Here is a 25,388-nt window from a genome sequence, read left to right as displayed (position 1 = left end):
AAAGAAAGCTCTTAAAGAATTCTGATTCATAAATGGAATTATGGAAATAAATCTCCCATTTGGCAACCATTACAGTAATAGTCATCTCAATCAAGAATCCTCAATGGATGTTAAAACTCGTGACTAAAAGTTTAAATGAAAAACAAGTATTTACATTGTCTCTAAATATGTCTCATATAAAATATTAAATAATTACAAAGTAACAGAATCATTACAAGGTATACAAAAGAGAATCACTCCACCATAGAGAAACCTGACAGACCCCACCTGAACCAAGTGATGGAAGTTCACCTCCGTAGGAGTGAGACACCCCAAAACCATGTACCTCTTAAGAGGAATGACCAAGAACCAGCATCATTTCTGTGAGATTCCTGCCCCCCAAATATAACCAGAATCTAATGATGAAACATCAAACCCAGATCAAGGGACTTTCTTTTTAAGTGTCAAAGTCACAAAAGATGAATATCTCCTCGAGGAACTATCTCAGTTTAAGGGGGAACTTGAAACATGATTACTAAATGCATCATTGGATACAGGTCCTGAAAAAGGACTTAAGGAAGCCTTTAATAAGATTTGAGTAAATTCTGTAGTTAGAATTGTATCAATAGTTTATTGACCTTAATAACTCTATTGTGGTTATGTATAAGATGATAACATTAAGGAAAGCGGATGGGGCAGCCCTGGTGGCTCAGCAGTTTAGTGCTGCCTTCAGCCCAGGTCATGATCCTGGAGTCCCGGGATTGAGTCCCACATCAGGCTCCCTGCATGGAACCTGCTTCTCCCTCTGCCTGTGTCTCTGCCTCTCTCTGTGTCTCTCATGAATGAATAAATAAAAATCTTAAAAAAAAAAAAAAAAAAAAGGAAAGCTGGATGAAGACTACAGGAAATTTTTTGAACAATATTTGCAGACTTTTTTATACATCTGAGAGAAATTACCTCTAAATTGTTTAAAAACATTTAAAACTTTATAATATAAACTTTTTATATAATAGTAAAAATGATAAAACAAAAACCAAAAACCCTTTTTGCTTGAGGGACACAGAATTTAAGTCAGTAGAAAAGGTACTTTTTAACATCTCCACCAGTCTAGAAATAGGTTGTGTAGGGAAGTGATGTTTATGAAGAGACTGAATGACTGAATGTCAGGAATATAGCAGAGGGGTTTCTGGTTTGGACAAGCAACCTGAGTGCTGTTCTTTTCCCATCCCAGGGTTCTGTGATTTATTTCTAATAGCCTTGAGCAGCTTTCCATAAAGTTCTTTTCCTCCAGCTGTTCTGCATCTCAAACAAGCAAAGAGACCCATAGTTGGGCACTGGCTCTGGTTTGCAGGAGAGTACCTAAAGATTTCTACTTTACCCACTCCTCTGTGTTCTCTCTGGACCAGAATCCATCATGACAGGAAAGGTAGTGACTTCAGTAGAACCTGACTCCAGCAATAAGAACTTGCTGTAATTGTGAAAGACCCAGGCTTTCAGGGCGTGCATCATATGAAACGAATGAATTTAACAGAGTCCGATCTACTTGGTGAATTTCCCAGTTCAAGGATAAGGACTGTGCCAATTTTTAGAAGTTTGTACTTTCCTATATCATGGTTTCTGATGAAACTTAAACAGATTTTGTTAAATATTCATTTCATTCACTTTATCTCACTTAAAGTAATGATAGATTTTTGTTGTTGTTGTCAAAAGAAAAAACAACAAAATATGTGTTATGAAGCAACTTTTTAATGTTGGTGCTAACTTTTTTTGCTTGTTTTATGGTGGTAAAATTCTCCTTTCTGTCTAAGAGTCCGTCTATACTAGGGACTTTCATCATAGTGGAATTTTATATTCTTTGTCCTTTTGTGACATTTTTTTAAGGATCCACTTAAAAAAATTTTAAATCTTCTAATCATGAAATACTTCAATCATTAAAAAGAAAGCCAGCAAAAATAATTCTTTCCTGCCTTATGATTATGTCAAAAAGGCATAAAAGCTTATAACTAATAATTTGGAGCTTTGATCGGGAACCACTCTGTTATTGAGGAGGAGAGAAGAAAGGCGAAAAAGGAAGGAGGGGAAAGGTATCAGAACAGGCACAGTGGCGGGGACAGCTGCAAGAGCCAGACTGAATGGTGAAAGAAAGAATTCAGTTCTGAACTCACTTGTGGGACAAAGGTCGACAACTCTGGTGCATGCAGATGTTACAGGCCGGGTTGTGGACCAGATTGATGTTATTTAAGAATAAGACATGGGTACAGGGTGCCTGGGTGGCTCAGTTGATTAGGCGTTTGCCTTCAGCTCAGGTCATGGTTTCAGAGTCCTGGGATCAAGCCCCAAGTTCGACTCCTGGCTCCGCGAGGAGTCTGCTTCTCCCTCTGCTCCTCCCCCCACTTGTGTGCATTCTAATAATTTTTTTAAAAATCTTTTAAAAAAAGATAGAGATGGATATGTGATATTCCATGTAGATGATTTAACATTGAAAACTATACAGTGTGGGGTTTTTGTCCCCTCCATATGCTTCATTTTCTGTTTGTTTTTCTTGGTGCTTAGGTATAAGTTGTAGGATGTTTATTACTTTACTTTTTCTTTTTCTCTCAGCAGTTGATGTGCCTAGGTTGAATGTGTTATAAAAGCTTTGGTTCCAGGATTTGAAACTTTATTTGTACTCAAAACAGACACAGAAAAGTTCTGATTGTCTATTATCTGTTAGCTGTGTACATGAAAAGTCAGTATACATTTTTGACCGATACTTGAAGCTATCTGGACAGAAGACATTATGTAAAGACACACAATGGCTGTTGATCACTTGAACCATATTATGCTGTTGGAGAAACTGGTTTTTTAATGGCATGTTCATCAGACCCAATTATATATATTTTTTAAGATTTTATTTATTCATGAGAGACAGAGAGAGGCAGAGACATAGGCAGAGGGAGAAGCAGGCTCCCTACGAGGAACCCAGTGTGGGACTTGATCCCAGATCCTGGGATCATGACCTGAGCCAAAAGCAGACGCTCAACCACTGAGCCACCCAGACGTCCTAATCAGACCCATTCTTGTGCAATTTGTGTGACTTCACTTAAAGGCTATTGAAGTAAATGCCCATTAAGCTTATTTACTTCTTATCCTAAGAATCTGTGGTCTTAGATGAAATTTGCGGTAGTGTATAGGAGCTTGCTATTTGCTTAAAGGGATATGGTGGTGGAAGGAATTCACTTTGGAATATTTAAAGGTGGAAAAAATCTGAACTTCATGCTATTAGTAGTTAAACTGGTGGCCATAACCTGTTCTCCAGTTCTGCCAGGGTACTGTCATCCCCACAGTGATGGTTTGCCCTGACATCTCCTGTTGTTAAAAGTGACAGACAATTGCCCAAAGCACTAGTGGCATGTTACTGAGACATAGAACTCTCCTAATTGGGCAGCCTGGGTGGCTAAGTGGTTTAGCGCCGCCTTCAGCCCAGGGCGTGATCCTGGAGTCCTGGGATCAAATCCCATGTCGGGCTCCCTGCATGGGGCCTGCTTCTCCCTCTGCTCGTGTCTCTGCCTCTCTCTCTTTATCTCTCTGTGTCTGTCATGGATAAATAAAGTTTTTTTTTTTTTTTAAAAAGAACTCTCCTAATTATTATAGCAGCTCTCAGATAATCATTGTGGGGGAATATCATCAGATGCCTTTGCAAGCCAAGGTGATCTCTGCCTTATTTAAAATTACCAGTTGTTTCCCTGAATTGAAATACACGAAGGAAAATTCTTTTTTAAGCTCTGTAAAGATGATTTAAAATTACTGTTCTACAGCAGTTCCTTTCTAAATATGCAAGGGTAGGAAACAAAGATCCATCTAGAGATACGAAAGTTTCTTTTATTTTCAAAGTATTATTTTTTTAGATTTTATTTATTCATTAATGAGAGACAGAGAGAGAGAGAGAGCGGGGGTGGGGGGGAGGGAGGCAGAGACACAGGCAGAGAGAGAAGCAGGCTCCATTCAGGGAGCCCAATGTGGGACTTGATCCTGGGTCTCCAGGATCACACCCTAGGTCGAAGGCAGCACTAAACCACTGAGCCACTCAGGCTGCCCTAGAGTATTCTTTACTATGAACATAAATGGCTATTTCTACAAGCCAGGTTGTAGGAAGTATCTCATTTGTGCCATATTGTTAGCCTATCTTTGTACACTCCAGTGTATAGACAGCCCCATCTGAAGACGAGGCAGTCACTGCCCTTCCTTACTTATCTGCCTCTGCCTCCAGCTCAGGAAGCTCAAATTTGGAGGAGCTCAGTGGAGTTTGGTTATAAGCAGGGCTCACAGCTCAGAGATAAATCAGGCCCTGAGGAGATTGTAACTAGCCTACTTATAAAAGCTGAATAACCTGATGTATATTCATTTCCTTCCTTTAGATATTTGTGTTCTCCTACTCTAAACTAGATTCAAAGCAACAAATCAGAGAATTGCATCTTTTCCAGGACACACAGCTTTTAATGGGGAGTAAGATTTTTTTTTAAGATTTTTTATTTATTCATAGAGACAGAGAGAGAGAGAGAGGGAGGGAGGCAGAGACACAGGCAGAGGGAGAAGCAGGCACCATGCAGAGAGCCTGATGTGGGACTCAATCCAGGGTCTCCAGGATCACGCCCTGGGCTGCAGGCGGCACTAAACCGCTGCACCACTGGGGCTGCCCGGGAAATAAGATTTTAGGTGAAGAGTAAGAACAGTTTTTCAAGACCTTTCTAAAATCTGCCACAACTTTGAAGTATCAAAAGTTGATTTTGAAAAAAAAAAAAAAAAAAAAAGTTGATTTTGATTCAAAGCACTTGGCAGGAGGAGGATATGTTGAATGTGCAAGGCAGAGAATCTGTTTGCTGTTGATTTGAAAGATTAATTTGTACTGTTCTGTGTGTCATTTCTTCCTTTTTGCACCTAATAGAGTATTATAAACTATAACAGTTATCTCACTTGATGGGTGAAAGAAGGATCCATGTGAACTTTCATCTTGGAAGTTGATTCATTCAAAACAGATTTTGCAGAATCTAGGTGGAAGAAGAAATATTTAGGACTCTACCTCTAAAAATCCTGAAAGCTAGAATATTTAGCTGATAAAGTACTATAGGAAAAAGAAATTGATAAATTTCTGCAACTGTTTATTATATGATTAGCTGATATCGAGGGGGTTGGGGGAGTTACAGGATCATTTATGCTACATGTCCACTGCTTGTAGGTGGGCTGTTCTGTTCTCTCATCTACATTTGAGGCCCAGACTTGGTAGAGTTCCTACCTGATATGGAGATTACCCACTACTGTGGTGGTGGTAATTGAGGGGGGCAGGAGTCTCTCATATCTGACCTCAGCCTAACACTGTTTCCTTTTTAACCCAGTCAATTTCTGATCATATCTGAGACTTCAAACTTTATAGGGTCTTCAGCCATTTAAGAGTTCTTAACTCAGAACCTTTTAAGAAAAGTCAGCAAGGCAGAGGGAGAGGGAAATCACTTATTTCTAGCTTCTGCTTCTCTCCTTCCCTACTACATATCATGACTAACCAAGGAGAAGGGGATGTGACTGAAGCAGTTGGCTTGGCACTCCACCAGGGTATTTTGAGTGTTCAGCTAAGAACCTTGGAGTAGCAGGTAGAGCAAAACTAAAATTCTAGCAACCCTTCCAAGGGTAGAAGCCAATATGTTTAGTTGCACAAGCTCATCACAGTTTATTCTGAAGGAACTATATGGAAGCTGTATGTTGCTGACTGGAGCTCAGCTCCCAATTTGCAGAGGTCCTTTTAGACCCAGAAAAGCTTAGTCACTCCGGATAACATACTAGGATCTATCGGTGATAGTCCTATTTGGCCTTTTTCACAGAAGGGGATAACAAGTGTCTAAGGTCTAATGGATGATGGGAGCTTCTATTTTATGGAACACCAGTGCTGACAGGGCATCTTACTAGGTGTTACTATGGTCCCCATTCTTACAGCCACTAAGCTTGTTCTTAGTGCGTATAGCTAGTAGGTAGGAGTCCTGAAGTTGAAACAGAGCCCTGTCTGACTCCTCATTCCATAATCTTTTACTCCAGAACTCTGCCTTTTTTTATAAAGTATTAACCTGAAAAAAATAATTCTAAATAGCATCTAATGCCATACCCCAGATGTTCACCCTGAGAACTGGAACACCGAGAGAAGAATCATTTTGGAGAAAGGATCAAATAACAACAAATAAAGATGTTGCCATAGCCTCTAATTTTGAAATAATTTGAGACTTACAGAAAAGTTGCACAAATAGTACAAAGAATTCCTATAATACCCTTCATGCAGATTCCTCAGTTTAACATTTTGCCACATTTGCTTTTTTTTTAATAATTTGAGAGTAAAAAAATAAAATAATAAAATAATTTGAGAGTATAGTTGCAGACATGATGCCTAAATACTTCAATGTGTATTTCCTAGCAAAGACATTCTATTACATGACCACAGTATATTGATCAAAATAAAGCAGATCAAAAATACACTGATCGACGCATTTTTATTTATTTAATCTACAGACCATATTCAAATTTGGGCAATTGTTGTATTGATGTCTTTTGTAGCAAAAGAAAAGAAAATGGTTTTTTTGGTCTAGGAAAAATCTTAGGATCACTTGTGGCATTCAGTTGGCACGTCTCTTTAATCTCCAATAATATGTAACAATTCCTCAGCCATGACCTTGACACTTTTGAAGAATACAGGCCATTTATTTTGTAGAATTTCCCTCAATTTGGACTTCTTTGATGTTTCCTCATGATTAGATTCTGATTATGCATTTTGGCAGCAAGAATTCCACAGAAATGATGTTGTTGCTTGGTGCGTTCTCTCAGGAGGCACATGGCTTTAGGGTGCTTCGTTCCTGGGAAGTGAAGTTGGTTGCTTAGTTCAGATGGAGTCAGCTAGGTTTCTCCACTCTGAAGTTACTGTTTTCCCCTATGGAATTATTAAGTATCTGTGGAGAGAGATTTTGAGACTATGTAAATATTTTTGTTTCTCATTCAAACTTTTAGCCACTAGTTTTAACATCCATTGATGATTCTTGGTTGAAATAATTATTACTGTGATGGTCGCCCAGTGGTGATTTTATAATCCCATCATTCCTTCTATGGTAAGTAAGAGCTTTCTCTTCTTTACAAATAAGTTCAGTCTGACATCATGCTAGAACTCATACTTCTTTGTCAAACATGGTAGTGTTACCATAAGTTATCTGGAAGATACTTATTTTTAAGTTCATGCTTTGCAAAAGTATTCCACACTAAGGAAATGAAAGAATAGTTCTGCTTCACATATGATAGTCTATGCTCTGAGTTCCAAAGATAATGTTTTATTTCTGCCTGTATCCACCTGTTCTTGCCATTGTTTTTATCTTCCCTCCCTGTCCTGGGTTCTGTTTCTACTACAGAACTTTGCTTAGGGTCCAAATGACTTTTGCTTGCTTTGGGTTTGTTTGTTCAAAGTGCTGTAAAAATTATCAAAAGTTGTGGTAATGGTATTACTATCTGTAGATTTAGAAACATACCATGTCAGTATCTTTCACTTAACAATTAAATCAATGTGAAAAAAAACCCTTAAATCTTAGGGCTGGGGAAAAGAGGTGACTCAGAAGGAGAGCTTTAGCATAAGCAGGGATCTTAGGTCTGTCAATGTCTCCTAGTTGGTAAGCCCTTCCCTCCTGGGGCTTGAAGCCATTTGCTGCCATTAGATGCACATTCTGCCACTGATCTCTCCCATTTTTCTGAATTCCTTCTGTAGGAGAAAACTGGTTATCTTTTTTTTTTCTTAAGGATTTATTTATTCATGAGACACACACACACAGAGGCAAAGACACAGGCAGAGGGAGAAGCAGGCTCCATGCAGGGACCTGATGTGGGACTCGATCCTGGAACTCTGGGATCACACCTTGAGCTAAAGGCAGACACTCAACCGCTGAGCCACCCAGGCATCCCTAGTTTGGGTGATATTTCCTTTCAGGTGAAATTAAGGTTACATTGCAACGTGTTTCTTGATTCAGAAGGTATTTAATAGGTTTTTGTTTAGAGCTGCAGGTCAGCATTTTAAGCCTCTGTTATTGTCTAGACCTCAGGAAACTTGGCTTTTCAAGCTCAAATTCTAGAGAAGTGTCAGTTTTTATTGATTTCTTTAAATTTGAGGTTTCCTTCAGTTGCCAATCTTTGTGGCTGCTAGCAAATTTCCAAGAGTCATAAACAAGTTTCTCAGATGGTAATTGCATGAGCTCAGGTATCTGAATCCCCTCTGACCACTGGATTTTCTTTCTGCAGGAAGACCTCCTGATGCAGTCAAGCAAAGAACATTTATGCACGGGCCTCCCTGAAGATTGTCTGAGGAGCAAAGGTATTTATTTTTCTCTAGTCTTTTCCTTTTCCACTTATTACACTCATTATTTTAGTTCACAGTTTCTGTTTTGCATTGGGATTGCAAGTCCCTGCCTTGCAAGATGGACTTAACTATGGAAAATCTTGCTATTACCCATTGACATACTTGAAGACACCTAATATTATCAAGCAGTGACTTAGGTTCTCTTGGGGGTTTTTTGTTTGGTTTTGTTTGGTTTGGTTTTGAATAAACTATACCCCCAGTATGGGGCTCGAACTCACGACCCTGAGATCAAGAGTCATGTGATCTTCCAATTGAGCCAGCCAGCTACCCCAAGGAGTGCCTTAGTTTTGACAATAATTTGCTTCCCCCTTCTATATAATGAATCCCTATTAGTGTGAAATCTTTTATTTGATTTTATTAAACTAAACTGCCTGTTTGGAAAGGTTAACATGGAAGGGGAGGAATTGACCCAGTCCAGTGCAGCACTGTGAAGTGCATCCTGTTTTTGTTCCCCTGGGCAGGGAAGGGAGAAAGCAGCATTCACTACAGGTCACCTTGAGAATTGTCAAAGCAGGGCGCCCTGGTGGCGTGGCGCAGCAGCTTAGTGCCGCCTGCAGCCTCAGGTGTGATCCTGGAGACCTGGGATCGAGTCCCATGTCGAGCTCCCTGCATGGAGCCTGCTTCTCCCTCTGCCTGTGTCTCTGCCTCTCTTTCTCTCTGTGTCTCTCATGAATAAATAAATAAAATCTTAAAAAAAAAAAAAAAAGAATTGTCGAAGCAGTTTCAGTTCCATTACTTTGTTTTGCTTCTCAGAACAATAAATGGATACAGTCATCTGAGATACCACCTTTTGATTGATTGATTGATTGATTGATTGATTGAGGAGGAAACTGACACCCAAAGAAAGAGAATGCTGAGCCAAGATTTTCTCCCCAGGCTGAAAATAATTTTAGGTGACTTTAGAGAGAATTATGTGTATATATTATGTAATTAAGGTTAAAAATATAGAGTAATCAAAACTACAAAAAACAGAGAAAATAGAGCAAGTGTGTGTAATTATATGAACATTTTGTTACTGTGATAAAACATCAGAATTGACTCTCTGCTTCTTGGCAGCCTAGACAGAAAAGGAAGCACAAATTGTCCTTAAGAGAAAGGGCACTTGTCCCAGTTTATCACCCTGCTTCCGCTGCTAGATATTTCCTCTGTGGCTCAAAGACTTGACTGTCCAGTATAGATTAAAACTCTGAAGATGAGAAATGTCCTTTTGTACATGTCTCACTCAGTTCCTAGGACCTTACTTGGGACCATTTTAGCCCCTTTTCCCCCCCAAAATATTTTCTCAGCAAGGTTCCAGCATTGCTGTATTGAGTCTTTGGTATATTTTCACCCACATCTTAGCATAAAGTTTGGTTCTATTTGTTGAACTACATTTCATATAACAACTGAACTGATGGGAGGCCTGGGTGGTTCAGCAGTTGAGCATCTGCGTTTGACTCCGGGCAGGATCCCAGGATCAAGTCCCACATTGGGCTCCCTGCATGGAGCCTGCTTCTCTCTCTCCCTGTGTCTCTGCCTCTCTCTCTCTCTGTCTCTCATGAATAAATAAATAAAATCTTAAAATGAAAAAACAAAACTGAAGTGACCGTTAAACAGGAGAATTAGGGGGTGCCTGGCTGGCTCAGTCGGTAAAGCATGTGACTCTTGATCTTGGGGTCATGAGTTTTTGAGCCCCATGTTGATCATAGAAATTATTTAATAGAGAAAAAAAGGAGGTACGTGGCTGGCTCAGTTGGTAGAGCATGCATTCTTGATCTTGGGTTTGTAGGTTTGAGCCCCATGTTGAGTGTAGAGATTACTTTAAAAAAAAAAGAATCTTTTGGGATCCCTGGGTGGCGCAGCGGTTTAGCGCCTGCCTTTGGCCCAGGGCGCGATCCTGGAGACCTGGGATCGAATCCCACGTCAGGCTCCCGGTGCGTGGAGCCTGCTTCTCCCTCTGCCTGTGTCTCTGCCTCTCTCCTCTCTCTCCTCTCTCTCTCTGTGTGCCTATCATAAATAAATAAAAATTAAAAAAAAAAAAAGAATCTTTTAAAAAAAACACAAACAAAAACAGGAGAATCAGTTATTTTCTATGAGGAAATCTGCCTTCTCAGACTTACTTTGTTACTGTTTACCTAAAAGTCTGGTCTGCATTGGACATGGATAAGATGAGCTCTTCTTTTCAGAAGATATTTTTCAATATCTTCAGATAAACTACTTTGTGGCACTTTTCTTCCTATCCTAATACCATTCTTTATTTTTTATTTATTTATTTTTTAAAGATTTATTTATTTATGATAGACATAGAGAGAGAGAGAGAGAGAGGCAGAGACACAGGAGGAGGGAGAAGCAGGCCCATGCCGGGAGCCTGACCTGGGACTCAATCCCGGGACTCCAGGATCACGCCCTGGGCCAAAGGCAGACGCTAAACTGCTGAGCCACCCAGGGATCCCCACCATTTTTCTTTAATGACTTAAATTGGGAAAACGAATTACTTTTCTTGCCCAAAGCTGTGTGTGCACGGTTCTCAGTTTGAGACGGAGGAACTTGAAAACAGGAGCTCTACTAGAGTTTTTAGCAGCAGTGACCTAGTGCCTAACTGTGATATGTTCTTCCATTCAGTCTCCAAAGATCCTTCCAATGTGTCTCTTTGTTGAGCACAAGGGAACAGGCTCCGCCCAACCAATCATACCAAGGCAGAAAGGAAGGTTCTATACAGGCAGGTTCTTGAAAGAATTGAACATACAAGCTGCTGCCCTGGATTTCAATTAAACAGATACACATGCTCTACTGTAGTCTGGCCAGCATCTCAGCTCGCTTTGCCAGGGTTAAGGTCAAGCATCTGGCAACCTTTTCATTTACTACAGAATTGAGAAGTAAGTAATGTTTCTTGGAAACAGTTTTACACTCTCTCTGGGGGCCCCAGCTGCAGAATTTTCACTCTGCCCCAGATCCTGGCCCTGCACATATTAGATGTAGATCTTCCTGATAAAAACTAGTAAGTCCTTCCTACCTTTAAGTATCTGCTCTGTTGAATGCTGCACAAATTGCTTATATAGTTTTATTTATATTCAGTTTTGCTTTTTCTAAATGGAGGCACCTGGAAGGTCCAGTGCCGTGTGATAATTTATAAATTTCCCGAGGAATGAATTTGGCTCCCCTGCGCTGAGGTGTTCAGCAAGTGAACCTAAGGCTACCACACTCTCCCTTTGATGTATTGTTTTGCCTTCTCTAAATAAATGTCCTAGTCATAGTACTTCCAAGTTAGCATAGTATGCAGATATTTTTATTTTTATTTATTTATTTATTTATTTTAGTATGCAGAATTTTAAGGTTCTTTACAGTCCTTTCTGCTGTGGCTCAGTTAGGTGAAATTAGAACAAGCTTAACACTTTTTTTTTTTTTAAACATAGTTTATTTATTCATGAGAGACACAGAGAGAGGCAGAGACATAGGCAGAGAGAGAAGCAGACTCCCTGAAGGGAGCCCGTTGCAAGACTCGATCCCGGGACCCAGGGATCATGCCCTGAGCCAAAGGCTCAGGTGCCCCAAGCTTAACACTTTAAAAGGACATTTGTGGGGATGCCTGGGTGGCTTAGCGGTTGGGCATCTGCCTTCTGCTCAGGGTGTGATCCTGGGATCCGAGATTGAGTTTCACATCGGGCTCCCTACAAAGAGCCTGCTTCTCCCTCTGCCTATGTCTCTGCCTCTCTCTCTTGTGTCTCTTATGAATGAATGAATGAATGAATGAATGAATGAATAAATAAGTCTTTAAAAATAAAAAAAATAAAAGGGCATTTGTGTTAATATGTTAATTAAAGTCATCTTTAATTGGTGGGATGCTATTTCACAGATTGTTCCTTATTTCTCTATTGGTGAGGGCAGATCCATGAGAATTGGGCATGGGGGAGCAGTGTTGGGTGTTGGTTGAGGGGCCATTTCACAAAGGGAGTATGTCCTCCTGTCAGGCACTGACTGCTGTCTCTCCCTTTCTGCTGCTGTGGCTTTTTCGCCATAATTCTGTTTAATATTTTATATTAAAGTTTTTTTGTTTGTTTCTATTGTATTTTTTTTCCCCAAGAGTTCCTTGTAACTGGCTTGGTTTAGGAAGGTTGTGACTTAATTCCCACAGTAGCAATCTCCATGAAGGCTCATTTGGGAATTCTCTGAAGTAGGAGAGTCACAAGAAATCGGAAGAGCATTTGAAGGAATACATTTTGATGTAGAGGTGAAAGCGTCAAGGAGAGAAAAAAATATATAAGTTTGGGAACTATATAGTTTGAATTATTTGAAAGAATTAAAGTTGAAATGATCTTTTAAAACCCTGTATGTCTGTCATGTGAATAAATTAAGCATTATGGGTAGATGGAATGAACCCCATTAATAAACTCCTTATGCTTTGTATGCATCTAGACTCTTGCAGTTTATTGATTTTTAAATATATATATAACTTGGAAAGAATATTTCTTGTTTATATTCCCTATTTACGTCATTTTCCTCCTACAGTTCACATTTTAGGGGGGAAAAGTTGAATTATCAGCCAGTACCACACCCATTTAATAGACAATGTGAAAGAAGTGTAGACATTTTGGGAACTGAATTTTTTTTTTTTTTACTTCTCTTAAATTAAGGTATAACTTAACTACACTAAAATTCACGCTTTTGGGGCAGCCCAGGTGGCCCAGCGGTTTAGCACCGCCTTCAGCCCAGGGCATGATCCTGGAGATCCAGGATCAAATCCCATGTCAGGCTCCCTGCATGGAGCCTGCTTCTCCCTCTGCCTGTGTCTCCGCCTCTCTCACTCTGTGTCTCTCATGAATAAATAAATAAAATCTCTTAAAAAATAAAATAATAAAATAAAATTTACGCTTTTTTGTGTCTGTACAGCCGTGTGAGTTTCAGCAAACACAGTTGTGTATGTAACTTCACCACAGTCAAGATACAGAACATTTCCATCACTCCAGTGATTTCTTACAGGCTTCTTTTATGGTGCATCCCTCTTGACAGCCTCAGCTATTAGCAGCCACCAATCTTTTTTCTGTCCCTATAGTTTACTTTTTCCAAAATGTCCTATAAATGTAATCATAGAGGAGAAGCCTTTGAGTCTATGCTTCTTTAGCATAGAATTTAAGATTCATCCATACAGCTGTGTGTATCAGTACTTCATTGCTTCTTATTGCTGAAGAATATTCTGTTGTCTAGTTGTATCATAGCTTGTTTATTTCCCATTTGAGGGAAATTGGAGTTTCCAGTTTTGGCAGTTATGAATAAAGCTGCATTGAACACTTGTGTACAAGTTTTAACGTGAACATGAATTATGATTTCACCTGGGCAAATACCTAGGCATGACACTGCTGGATCATTTGGAAAATGTGTTTATAAGTTTTCTAGAGTGGTTGTACCCTTTGGGATTCCTACCAGCAATATATGAGCTCCAGTTAAGGAGTTGAATCCTTTTTCATTGTTAATTCATTTGTAATTTGGAAAGCCAAATGTTCAGTGGTCAGGGAAGCTAAGGAGGTGACAATAGCTTGTAGGGTTGTCTTGTAGGGGGGGTGGAGCGGAGGGAGAGTGGCAGACAGAATCCTAAGCAGCCTTCATGCCCAACATGGGGCTCCATCTCAAGACCTTGAGATCATGACCTGAGCCGAAATCAAGAGTCAAACACTTAACCAACTGAGCCATTCAAGGCTCCCCAAGATTTTAGTTTTGATGAAATGCAACATACCAGTCTTCTTTTTACTCTTTTTATCACTGTGTTTCAATATCTTAGCTAAGAAATCATTACCAAAATCATGAAGATTTACTCTTGTGTTTTCTTCTAAGAGTTTTATAGTTTCAGCTCTTACATTCAGTTATCTGATCTGCTTTTAATATTTTGTGTGTGTGATGTGAGACAGAGTCCAAATATATTTATTTACATGTGGATATCCAGTTGTCCCAGTACCAATAGTTGAAAAGCTGTTCTTCTTGGTTCCTTTGTCAAAAATCGGTTGACTAACTATAAATGTCAGAGTTTCTTTATGGATTCTCAGTTCTAATTCCCTTGCTCTTTATTAAATCTATCCTTTGCCAGTGCCACACTGCCTATATTACTGCAACTTTGTTTTTGAAATCAGAAAGTGTAAATCTACCATCTTTGTTCTTTTTCAAGATCATTTTGGCTGTTACATGTCTCTTGCATCTTCATTTGAGTTTTAGGATTAGTTTGTCAGTTTCTGCAAATATAAGCACTCTTTAAACAGTTATTATAAAACAACAAATCTACGGCCTTCAGCTGAAGTCATGAAATGCCTGTACTTCTGAAAATGGGCCTGTACTTCACAGAGTATGTTATATGTTCCACCCTCTAGGATACCTAAATACTTTTTTTTTTTTTAATATACCACATTTTCTTTATCCATTCATTCATTAGTGGATACTTAGGGTTGTTTCCATGTCTCACCCTCTGTAAATAATGCTACAGTGAACATGACAGTGCAGATATCTTTTCAGAATAGTGATTTCATTTCCTTTAGATATATACCCAGAAGTGGAGTTGCTAGATGGAGTAAACCTAATACTTTGAACAACTTCCCTAACTTTCTCATTCTTCATTCAGACAGTATCTCTTATGTACCTGCTATGTGCCAAGGTCAGTGCTCCAGTCTCACAGAGGTGATATATTAAACAAATAACTGAGAAAACACTATCACAGGGGTTTTACTAGAGATATTTGTGCAAGGGAGTAGGAACCCAAGGGAGTGGCTAACCCCAACCAAATGTGGACTCTGGCACTTCTAAGAGCTCTACATGTATTAACTCGTCTTTATAAGTTCTGCAAAGCGGGTATCATCTTTGTCCCCATATTACAGAAGAGGCCTGGGTCAGTGTTCCATAGCCTTTAGAATGCTTTCTAATAAATGTAATTGCCTCAAACTTTCCTTTAAAATTCTTTGAGATTTTAAAGTCAGTGTACACAACCTGTTTCCCACCCAGCCTTTGGCATTGCACCACCTAGGAGATAAATGACTGTTCCCCTGCTTCCTCCCTAAGATTCTCAGCTAAGTTGAGAAACCGGTGTTCTTCCAGCAGGTAAAGACTCTGGGGTAGAATAACTTGCACAGTCAACAGTTTGGGGATGGGTGAAGAATTTTGAAGTTTTCCGAGCAGATAAAATGAAGGATTCAACTAGGATGGTGCTGCAATAGAATGGAAAGGGCCAGAATTTACAGGAATGGCTTAATGAATGCCATAGCGTACAGTGAAAAGATTCACTAAACCATTTGGGTTAAATGCGCTTAGAAATTTGTGAATGAGATAGAATTGTCTGCTATGATGTGTCTGCTATGAATTAGTAAGCTAATTTCAAAAAGATATGTGCTTTTTGTGGGGCATTAGGATTTCAAGGCTGCCTTATGTCAATAATTGAAATCTGTGCAAGCTTGTGGAATCCAGTACACATTGATCCATCTAGTATTTGTTGACTCTAGATATTTTTAAACACTGTGTCCTATCCTAGCATAGTTATTAAGTTTATCATTTTAACTGTTCTCAGGTCCAGTAAGATAAGAAAGAAAGCAGAGCAAAGGAAAAGCACTTTTTCTTTAAATGGCAGGCACTGTACCAGGTGGTGTCTTACATATATTATTTAATTTAATCCTCAAAGTAGCACTGAGGTAAGTGTACTTCATACCCTCTTTTTCAAAGGCGGAAACTGAAACTTACTCAGAGAGGTAAGTGCTATCACAGAGCCCACCTGCCTTCAGCGTTGCCATTCTTTTCTCTCAGAATTGCTGCTCTTAGTACCAGTTGAGACATGGGTAGAGAAGCTCTAAGAAAACACTATTGATAGCATTGGTTGAGTGCTATTTTATACTGGGTTTTATGCTGGGCAGTAGGGAAGGAGAAAGATCAAGACAATCATGATCCTTACCCTCATGGAATTTATATTCTAGTGAGAATTAGATCTTTAGGTTGGTTTACATTTAGCTTTATCTGTTTAGTGCAGGTATTTTGTTACGTGTGTAGGCATCCAAATATACATATACACATGTGCATATATATAGCTTGGTGTTTTCCAAAAAGAGCAAGGATAAAAATACTTTCTGTAGATTAACAAGTTTAGGGAGCTTCTTTATACTTCATCTTTTACCTAGGATTTCAAGAGACACTGTACAGTAAAACTTCTTTATGAATTGCATTTACATTCTGCTTAAAAATATTTTTTGTTTTTTAATGTTTCATAGTAGAAAATTTAAATTTATTAAAAAGTAGAAAATGTACTAAACCTACATATATCTGTCACTCAGCTTCATAATTATTAGCTTATGGCTGGTCTTTTAGGGAAGTAGTTACTACAAGTAATTTGTTTCAAAACTAATATTCACCGTACACATTTATCTCTTTTATATAGGTTTTGTGTAAAATTGTTCTTTTTAAAGAGATAACTTATTTATGACTAACTTATAAGGGTTGTATTGTGGGTCTGTTTTATTAATGTTTTACAATGGAAGCTTCTTAAGACCCTGGATTACATGTATATCTCCATATTCAATTGTCCAGTTAAGTAAGTACATTTAAGTAGGTAACACTTAAAGAAAGGCAGTTGTTCAAAATTAGCTGTTTGTACCAATTACACTTTAGTTCAGAGGTATCATGTTTTGTATAAAAGAACAAAACCAATGGTACAGTGCACTTACTTTTAAGTTGCAATTCGCTTTTTGAGTTGGTTCTTTTTTGTTGCTGTTCGTCACATGATTAAATTCATTAAAGTGTAGCACATGGGTTTTTTTTTATGATTGTGTACTAATTTGGATTTATTTCTTTTGGGCAGAAGAAAATGTACAACTTACAACTGGAACTCTGCTAAAATCTACTGAAGAAGTACAAGGTATGAAGGTCAATGGGACTAAGACGGATTATAATGAAGGACACAAGAATGGCAATGTGAGTAAAGATCTCTCATCTGGGTTCAGCGAATACCCAGAGATAGACAAAATCATGACCAGTGGTGAGGTTTCAGAAACCAGCACATTAGTTTCCCTAGAGCCTTTAACCTTTGTGGACCCTGGAATAACAGAAGCAACTTCTAAAGAAAAAGAATGTGAAGAATTAAAAACTTGTCCTTCTTGGTTGTCATTGTTACCAGGGAGCAGTGCCATTTCCAAAGTGGACAATGGGAAGGAAGAGGTGTGTAAGTTAAACCTTGTCTGTGAAGCAGATGACAATCACCAACAGATTCACAGCCACCATAATGAAAAACACATTTCTGCCCATGGCAGTCCCAAAGCCACAAGAAATGTAATTGTTATAGAACCCTTAGAAGAAAACTCTGACATTTCCTATTTCTCATCAAGTTTGTCTGGTCCAGAATCCAGAACACCATCCTTAGAAACATGTGGTTTTGAAGGTGATGGCTTGCTGAAGGGATCTGCTGAGAAGACAGACAATTCCTGTTTTGATGGGGATGATCAAAGCAAGAACATAGCTACTAGAAAAGAAAATGAGCAGTTTTTGAACCGCAGGAGTGAAAGAGGAGAACTCTTTCTTGGTAATGCCAGGCAACCAAGAGAGGATGCTAGTGGTCATCGTTCTGGTGAAAAAGAGACTGTTGCCTCCTCCAAAGAGAATATCCATAGTAACTGTTGCATTCAAGGCAGTATCCATACAGACAGCTCTAGTTCTTCAATGCCCCAATTGTTCACTGAAGCCACAGAAGTAATGTTTAAAAAAAATGATCTGAAAAACACGTTAGACATTCAGGGTGGTTTGACAAACCATGAGGACCATAGAGAAACTTCTACTGGTATGAGCCATTCAGGCAGACACACTGAAGAGAGCAGTTTTTCCTCCTCAATGCAGATTGAAGAGCCAGAACAGACAACCACTATAGAGCCCAATATGGTAACTGAAAAGATTTATAGTAAAGACTCTAATTCATTCTGCTCCAAGAGAAATCTAGAAGATGACACCCAGTTAAATGAAGTTTTACACAATGAATTTCCGACTGAAAGAAAATCCCTTGTGAGTTTAATGCATGAGGACCAGATAAGTCTTATGAATGAGGTATCAAAACCCAAGAAAGATGTTGCTCAGTTACCACCATCCCTAGAATTTGATTATAAACCTGAGTTAGAACAAGCTATACAGACTGCCCAGGATGATAGTTCACATTTAGGTGAACGGAACATTGCCTATGAGATGAATGAACTTCCTTGCACCAATGAACTGGTTGTAAACAAAATAGAAAGTGAATGTGTTTTAAATCAAGTGCCCCTTAATTCTCAAGACCACGTGAAGTTGCCAGCTAATAAAGAGATGCCTTTAGCAACAAGCGAGGATTCCCAACAGAGCCATCACCCTCCATTAGAGGATGGAGTAGATGTCATTGCTGATACCCAAACCATTTCCATGAAGACAAAAATGAAAGACATCTCTCCATCAGGTGACAAAACCTGTGGTGCCTCTTCAAGCAACCCTACCTTAAACATCAAAACAGGAAGCCTAGAAACAAAGAAAGAAATGGCTGATTCTGGAATAGTAGATCTACATTCCAGACTTCTCTCAAGTAAGAAAGAAGCAGCAGGCTTGCTTCAAGAGGTCTCTGCTATGGAATGTCAAAGTGCTCAATCTCAGGTTCTCTCTAGCTGTCATTATGTAAGTAAAAATGCACAAGAAAAGAGCATGTGTTCTGCTTGTGCTACTTTTGAGTCCAGCAGAATCATCCCAAACGTTGAGAACTCTTTGATGACTACGTGTGAAGATGCATTTCAGCACAGCAATCGCCATTCCCAAGGAAGAGAAGACTCCACAGAAAGTAGCACCCATAAAGTGAGTTACACATTGGAGGACAGTGAACTTGCTAGGGGAGAAACTAGAGGCAGCCTCCCAGAAAATAAGATGAGAAACGAAATGGCAGCAGACGTGTTAAATGGTGAAGCTTCTGACAAGACCATTCCCACCACCAATCACACCCAGCTCAGTGAGGAAAGGCTAGAAGGAAAGGAACAGGACGTACCTAAAGAGACTGTGTTTTGCAAGTATAATGTCTCTGACTGTGCCACACCAGAACTAAACTTATTTGCAAACATTCCAAGCCCTGAAAAATTGTTGGACCAGTCTCCTAGTATTATGTTTCCCAGTTTCAAAAACTTGAGCCAAGCATTTGAAACTCTTGATCAGAAAGCAGATGAAGTCCTTGACTGCCAGGTTAACCAAAACAGACCAGATGAATGCAGAAGTGAAGATAAACCAGCTAAGGAGATACTAGGTGGTGACAAAAGAGAGACTGTCACAGAACTTAACAGAGAGATAAGCCACAACCAAAATGAACTGCTAGTTGGTTCAGACAGGAACAACCCATTGTCCAGTGGTAGTTCAAAGAAAGGCTATTTGAAAGGAGACTCTGAATGTACTTCTGGTTGTGAGGCATCCACAGATGGCATGGTAGACATCATCTACACAAATTGTAGTAATATGTCTCCAGAAGGTGTGTTGGACTTAAGAGCATCTAGTATTCTTGACAGTGGTACAAGGCAAGACAGACTGACATTACAGGAAACCTCAGTGAGTACTCAATCTCAAAGAGGAGAACTAAATGCTGCATTTATCAGAATGATTGGCCAGGACTCAGATTTTCCAGATGCTGCTTCCTCTAAAGGGGAGCCTCTGGAAATTAAAAAATCATGTGAAGAGAAAGTATACAGGTCATTAAAAGATTGTGAAATGGAAGTGTGTCCAGACTCTTGTGCGCATGACATAGAGTCTATTGCAGATCATGAACTAAATTTAAGAACATTGGATAGAGTAAATGTATCCTTAGATTATATTCATCATAAAAAGCAACTTAAAGAAGCATCCCGTAGAGAAACACAAGGAACGATTGAAGGATCAAGACCAGAAATAAATTCTGAGTTTGACAAGGAGGAAAATACCTTTGGAATTTCCTTGAAACAGTTACTGCCTTCTCAATGCCCAGATGAGAACCCTATTTCCACAGGGAGCCTGCAAACCACTGAGATAATGCCTTTGTATCTGTCTTCTCACAAAAATTCAGAAAGGAATGTTAATAGTGAGGAAACTGACCTGGAAAATATTTATAAACCAGAAGAAATGCTTTGTGAAAGCATAGAGCACCGCACAGTCCTGCTTGAGACGAAGGAAGGAGCACCAGGGGATGGGAGTAATTCTAATGAAGAAGTCAGAATAGACATCGGTGTGCAAAATTTGCCTCTGACAGTGGAAACAGAAACTAAGTTGAAAGGCGAAAAAACTGAAGAACATCAGAGGGGACCCCTGGGTCATTTAACTGTCATGGAAGAGTCTGAGGAGATGATTACCAGAGAAGCTGGTGGTCATGGTAACAAAGGAAGAGAGATTTCTCAGACCCACTTGAAATCCCAGAGGATGCTTGGTGATGTTGCAGAGCAGCAAAGGCAGGGGGCTTTGGACTACATGTTGCAGAATGAAGAACATATACATCAAAAAGAAGCACACAAGACACCAAAACAATGCACCTCATCTCATATGTTGTCAGATGAGTTGCAAGAGAAGAACCAAGCTAAGCATTGCAAAAGTGAGTCTACCATGATGAAGGAAATCCCCCTAGCAAAGCTGGCCAAGGGTGGTACTACTGCACAGTTTCAGAAGTTGGAAGATCCAGAGGAGGGAAGCTTGTGTCGTCCATTTAAAAAGGACATGGAGTCGTGCACAGGTCCTTACCTTCATGGTGCCCCTCAGAAAGCACAAGACCCCAACTGTGCTGGGTGTGATGAAATACATGGTGCCTTTGGAAACATTTCACATCAGAAGAGAGTGCTTCCCTTAAAGAAGCAGCCCCATCGAACATGTAAGAAAGTTTCCTGTCAGGAGCAAGTCAACCTGGGGAAAAAAATAAGTAAAATCAGGAGTTCGGCCATTTTAAAGAGTTCCTCTGAAACCATCCCCACAAAAGCACACAGGTTTCTCAGTTCACGTGCTGTGCCTGCACCCGCACAGTTGGAACCCGAAACAGTACCAACCAGAAGCTTATTGAGCCACATACCAAAGCAGAAGGCGTCTCTGTGCCATCCCTTGAGGAGCCTGAATGTTAGGAAGCCTACCAAAGAATCAGCCTTACTCAACAAGCTGTCCATTCTTGCCTCCAAACTGGTCCCAGCCACAAAGACCCAGAAACTAAGATATCGGCGGTGTTCCTCTGAACTTCTTCCAGTGACTAAAAGCTATAAGCAGCACAGATACAAAAGACTTCTGGATGGATTTTCATACAATCTAATGCAGCTGAATCCATATTTGGCAGCTAGTGGATGGGACAAGAGGCTTAACAGTAAGCCCTTGACACTTTATTCGCTTGAAGCCATCAAAATGAGCTTCATAGATTTGAGCAACAAGGTGCCGTCACTGCTGTTTGGTTCTGAAATTTTCCCGGTATCTTTTCACATGAAATCGGGATCTGAGTGCATGACCGAGTCTCCGAGGACTTTTCCTGAGCACTGTGCTCCAGCCAGGCTCGCCTTAGGAGAGGCCCCCAGGTGCCTGTCTCAGCCTCCCAAGTGGACCTTTTCTTTCTTCTTGTCTCACGGTTGCCCTGGGATGGCCACATTCAGGGAAGATACTGGCCTCCGTGGTCAGGCAGGTGCCCAGGCTCCTTCACAGCCTTCAGGTCCTCTTCAGGACTATGGAGGCACTGCCATAGTTCAGACCAGAGCAGGCTGCTCTGTCCTTGGCCTTCACACACTTCTAGCACTTTGTTCTCCTGGATGTTACCGAATCTGGACAAAAAAACGGAACTTCTCCAGTCACATGCCTACCATGCAGAGGTTCTTCATGACCCAGTTTACACAGGGCTTAAAAGGGTTAAGATCTCCAGCCTCCATAGCAGACAAGGTCTTCTGTTCTCTTCCCTACTCGGTGGGCCGAGTGCTATCCATTTGGAGCCAGCATGGGCCTTCTGCCTGCCCCTTCGAAATCTCTACTCTTCATTCCGCTCACAGCAAGCGGCAGCCAGCTCTAAGCACCATAAGCAGGTAAATCCATCTTCTTTTCAAATGTCCCATGTTTGCTTCAACCTCTGGGGAGAGTTGAGGACTGGAATGCAAGGCTCTTTAGAGATTTTGTGTCTGCGTTTTCTGTTTACCTTAAATCTCTGCTGAGAAAATATAGCCATAAGTCTTAAGTGTAGACCTCTTTAATTTTCCTGCAGAATCTACCTCTGTATTTTTACCATTTTTTTGTTGTATCCGTGTCATTCTTCTGCAAACTGTCAAATCTTTCAAATCTCTTTTCTACCCTTGTCCCCGCCTTGTAAAAAACAAACACCATTACATGTTAAAGACTTACAGTGACAAACAATGGCTTGTAACTATAACTTATTGACAAAATATTACACAGTCAGCATCTAATTTGGTGTTTGATGTATAAAAGATACTTAAATACTTAAGTAAATAAACAATTATGTAGGTATCACCAAATCTACTTCATGAACCTCTGGATTTCTCTCTGGAGCAGAGAGGCTTCAAAGATTGACATTTAGGGGCGCCTGGGTGGCTCAGTGGTTGAGCATCTGCCTTCGGCTCAGGTCGTGATCCTGGAGTCCTGGGATTGAGTCCAGCATCAGGCTCCCTGTAGGAGAGCCTCTGTATGTCTCTGAATGTCTCTCTGTATGTCTCTCTGTATGTCTCATGAATAAATAAAAATCTTTTAAAAATTGACATTTACATACTATAGTTGTACAGTTGCTAGAATTTTAAGTGAACTGGAGAAGAGTGGTTTGACCACTTAGAATAGTTAAAAATAATTTCACCGAGGGCAGCCCAGGTGGCTCAGTGGTTTAGCGCCACCTTCACCCCAGGGCCTGCTCCTGGAGACCCGGGATCGAGTTCCACGTCAGGCTCCCTGCATGGAGCCTGGCCTGCTTCTCCCTCTGCCTGTGTCTCTGCCTCTCTCTCTCTCTCTCTCTCTCTGTCTCAGATAGATAGATAGATAGATAGATAGATAGATAGATAGATAGATAGATAGATAAAATCTTTTAAAACATAAAAATAATTTCACCAATATCATTTTACCTTTTTTTTTTTTTTTTTAAGACTTCATTATTGGGACGCCTGGGTGGCTCAGCGGTTTAGCTCCTGCTTTTGGCCCAGGGCATGATCCTGGAGTCCCAGGATCGAGTTCCATATTGGGCTCCCTGCATGGAGCCTGCTTCTCTCTCTCTGCCTGTGTCTCTGCCTCTCTCTCTCTCTCTCTCTGTCTCTATCTCTCATGAATAAAAAAATAAAATCTTTAAAAAAAAAAAGACTTATTTATTAGAGAGAACAGGAGGAGAGGCAAGGGGAGTTGGAAAGAGAATCTCAAGCAGACTCCCCACTGAGCACGGTACCCACATGGGGCTGGATTCCACAACCCTAAGGTCATGACCTGAGCCAAGATAGAGAATGGACCACTTAACTGACTGAGCCACCTAGGCACCTTTCATTTTACCTCCTTATTAGAAATAAAAGGAAAAAGAATTTGATAAACAAAAAAGCAGAAACTAAAAAACTTTAATTGGCCCTCATCATTGCTACAGTTTAAAAATTCAACACCAGCAAAGCCTTAAAATTACAAATAGCCTGAGAGAGACCTTGTTCTTTGTGTAACTGTACAATCTCTTATCCAGAATCATTCTGTGTCACTAAAACTCTTGTGCATACTACAAAGTTCCCTGAGCATCTTAGCAGAAAACTAAATAAAAAAGGTTTCAGAAAAACACCCCAGAACCTGAATGTGGCTGATTGAAATTGAAAGATGAATGCCTTATAAGTACTTGTCCTATAGTTAGGTAATAGATATTCTTACAATGCAGCTACAAAAAATACACTGCAATTAGTGAAATTGTTTTGAATGGTCGTATACTGCTTTTATTTTGTCTAATTTGTCAGTATGCCTCTATAATCTCATAATCACACTTTGCTCAGTGTCTGACATGCAGACACTTTAAATCGTGTTACCTTCTCTACCCTGTATTCATGCCTGAGGTTAGAATATAGGCTCATTCTTTACCCTCTGAAGATGTGTGGCTTTTTGGCCTTTTTTCTCCATCCAGAACTTTTCTCTCCTAACTGCTGTTTCCTAGAGTAGAATATTTTTTCTCTCCTTTCCTTCCTATGTCCAACATTTTATTTTATTTATTTTAATTCAAGTGGAATGTCAGAGGGGGGGCACTTTGAGGAATATTTCCTTCTCGTTAGCTCTAGAAGTGCCTTAACATCATACACCTTGGCTTTGAGTTTAGAAGTTTGATCTTTTTCTAAACATACTTAGAAATATTAAGCATGATAAATTTTGGGTAGCCCAAGAAAGCAGGACTTAACAAATGTTAATTTATTGTTTCCATAGGATTTTTTTTTAAGTTTTATTTTTTTTTTATTTTATTTAATCCACACTTAATGTAGGGCTTGAACTCATGACCCCAAGATCAAGAGTTGCCTGTACTTCTGACTGAGGCAAGCAGACACTCCCAAAGGGTTTTCTTATTTGAACCTTCAGCAGTCTCTAATATAGGTTGAATGGGCCTCTTTTTTGCTGTTTTTATAGATGATGAGCCTGAGGCACATGGGTTTTTCTAACCCAGATCAGATTAGTGTTCAGCTAATCAGGGTCTCCTTGATTTCTGATTTGGTCAAATCCTTTTCAGGAATATATACCCTGCCTTTTTCCTTTGAGTTCCCATCAGGGAATCCTGAGTTAGTGCTAAGCATTCTAAAAATCTGAATTACCTATGTTTTCTAGACATTGAGCAAATCTACTTATAAGAGGAGATGGATTGTATTATGGTTCTTGTATATATGCCTCACTAATTAAGCCTGTACTGTGTTCCAAATTCAGTAGAAACTGATAGGGTTTTACTTTGAGAGGCACAAAAAGCTCTCCACTATCATATTGATGTATCTATAAGTGATGAATACCATTCCATCATCTATAAAAATAAAAGCTTAATTATAAAGGTGCTAACCCTGATAATGGTTTTTTTCCTATATAACCATGTTTTTATTTATTTATTTAT

The 25,388-nt window shown here is 39.7% G+C and overlaps 1 protein-coding gene across 14 annotated transcripts in view; it reads left to right on the top strand.

Annotated features, from left to right (window-relative positions):
* Positions 1-25,388, top strand: part of PRR14L (proline rich 14 like) — a 55,623-nt gene that overhangs the window by 14,510 nt on the left and 15,725 nt on the right. For 11 of the 14 annotated variants that reach the window (XM_072803344.1, XM_072803346.1, XM_072803353.1 and 8 more), the window contains 2 exons: positions 8,269-8,341; positions 17,181-22,371. In XM_072803344.1, the coding sequence (XP_072659445.1) occupies positions 8,269-8,341; positions 17,181-22,371 (5,264 nt within the window). Of the gene's footprint in view, positions 1-8,268; positions 8,342-15,902; positions 16,024-17,180; positions 22,372-25,388 lie in introns of all 14 variants that reach the window. The other 3 variants (XM_072803349.1, XM_072803348.1, XM_072803355.1) reach the window with 2 other exon arrangements.

This window comes from Canis lupus, chromosome 27 (assembly GCF_048164855.1).
Source record: "Canis lupus baileyi chromosome 27, mCanLup2.hap1, whole genome shotgun sequence".
Classification (NCBI taxonomy): domain Eukaryota; kingdom Metazoa; phylum Chordata; class Mammalia; order Carnivora; family Canidae; genus Canis; species Canis lupus.
Note: the sequence above shows the minus strand (reverse complement) of the source record. Positions and strands in the feature narration are given on the sequence as shown.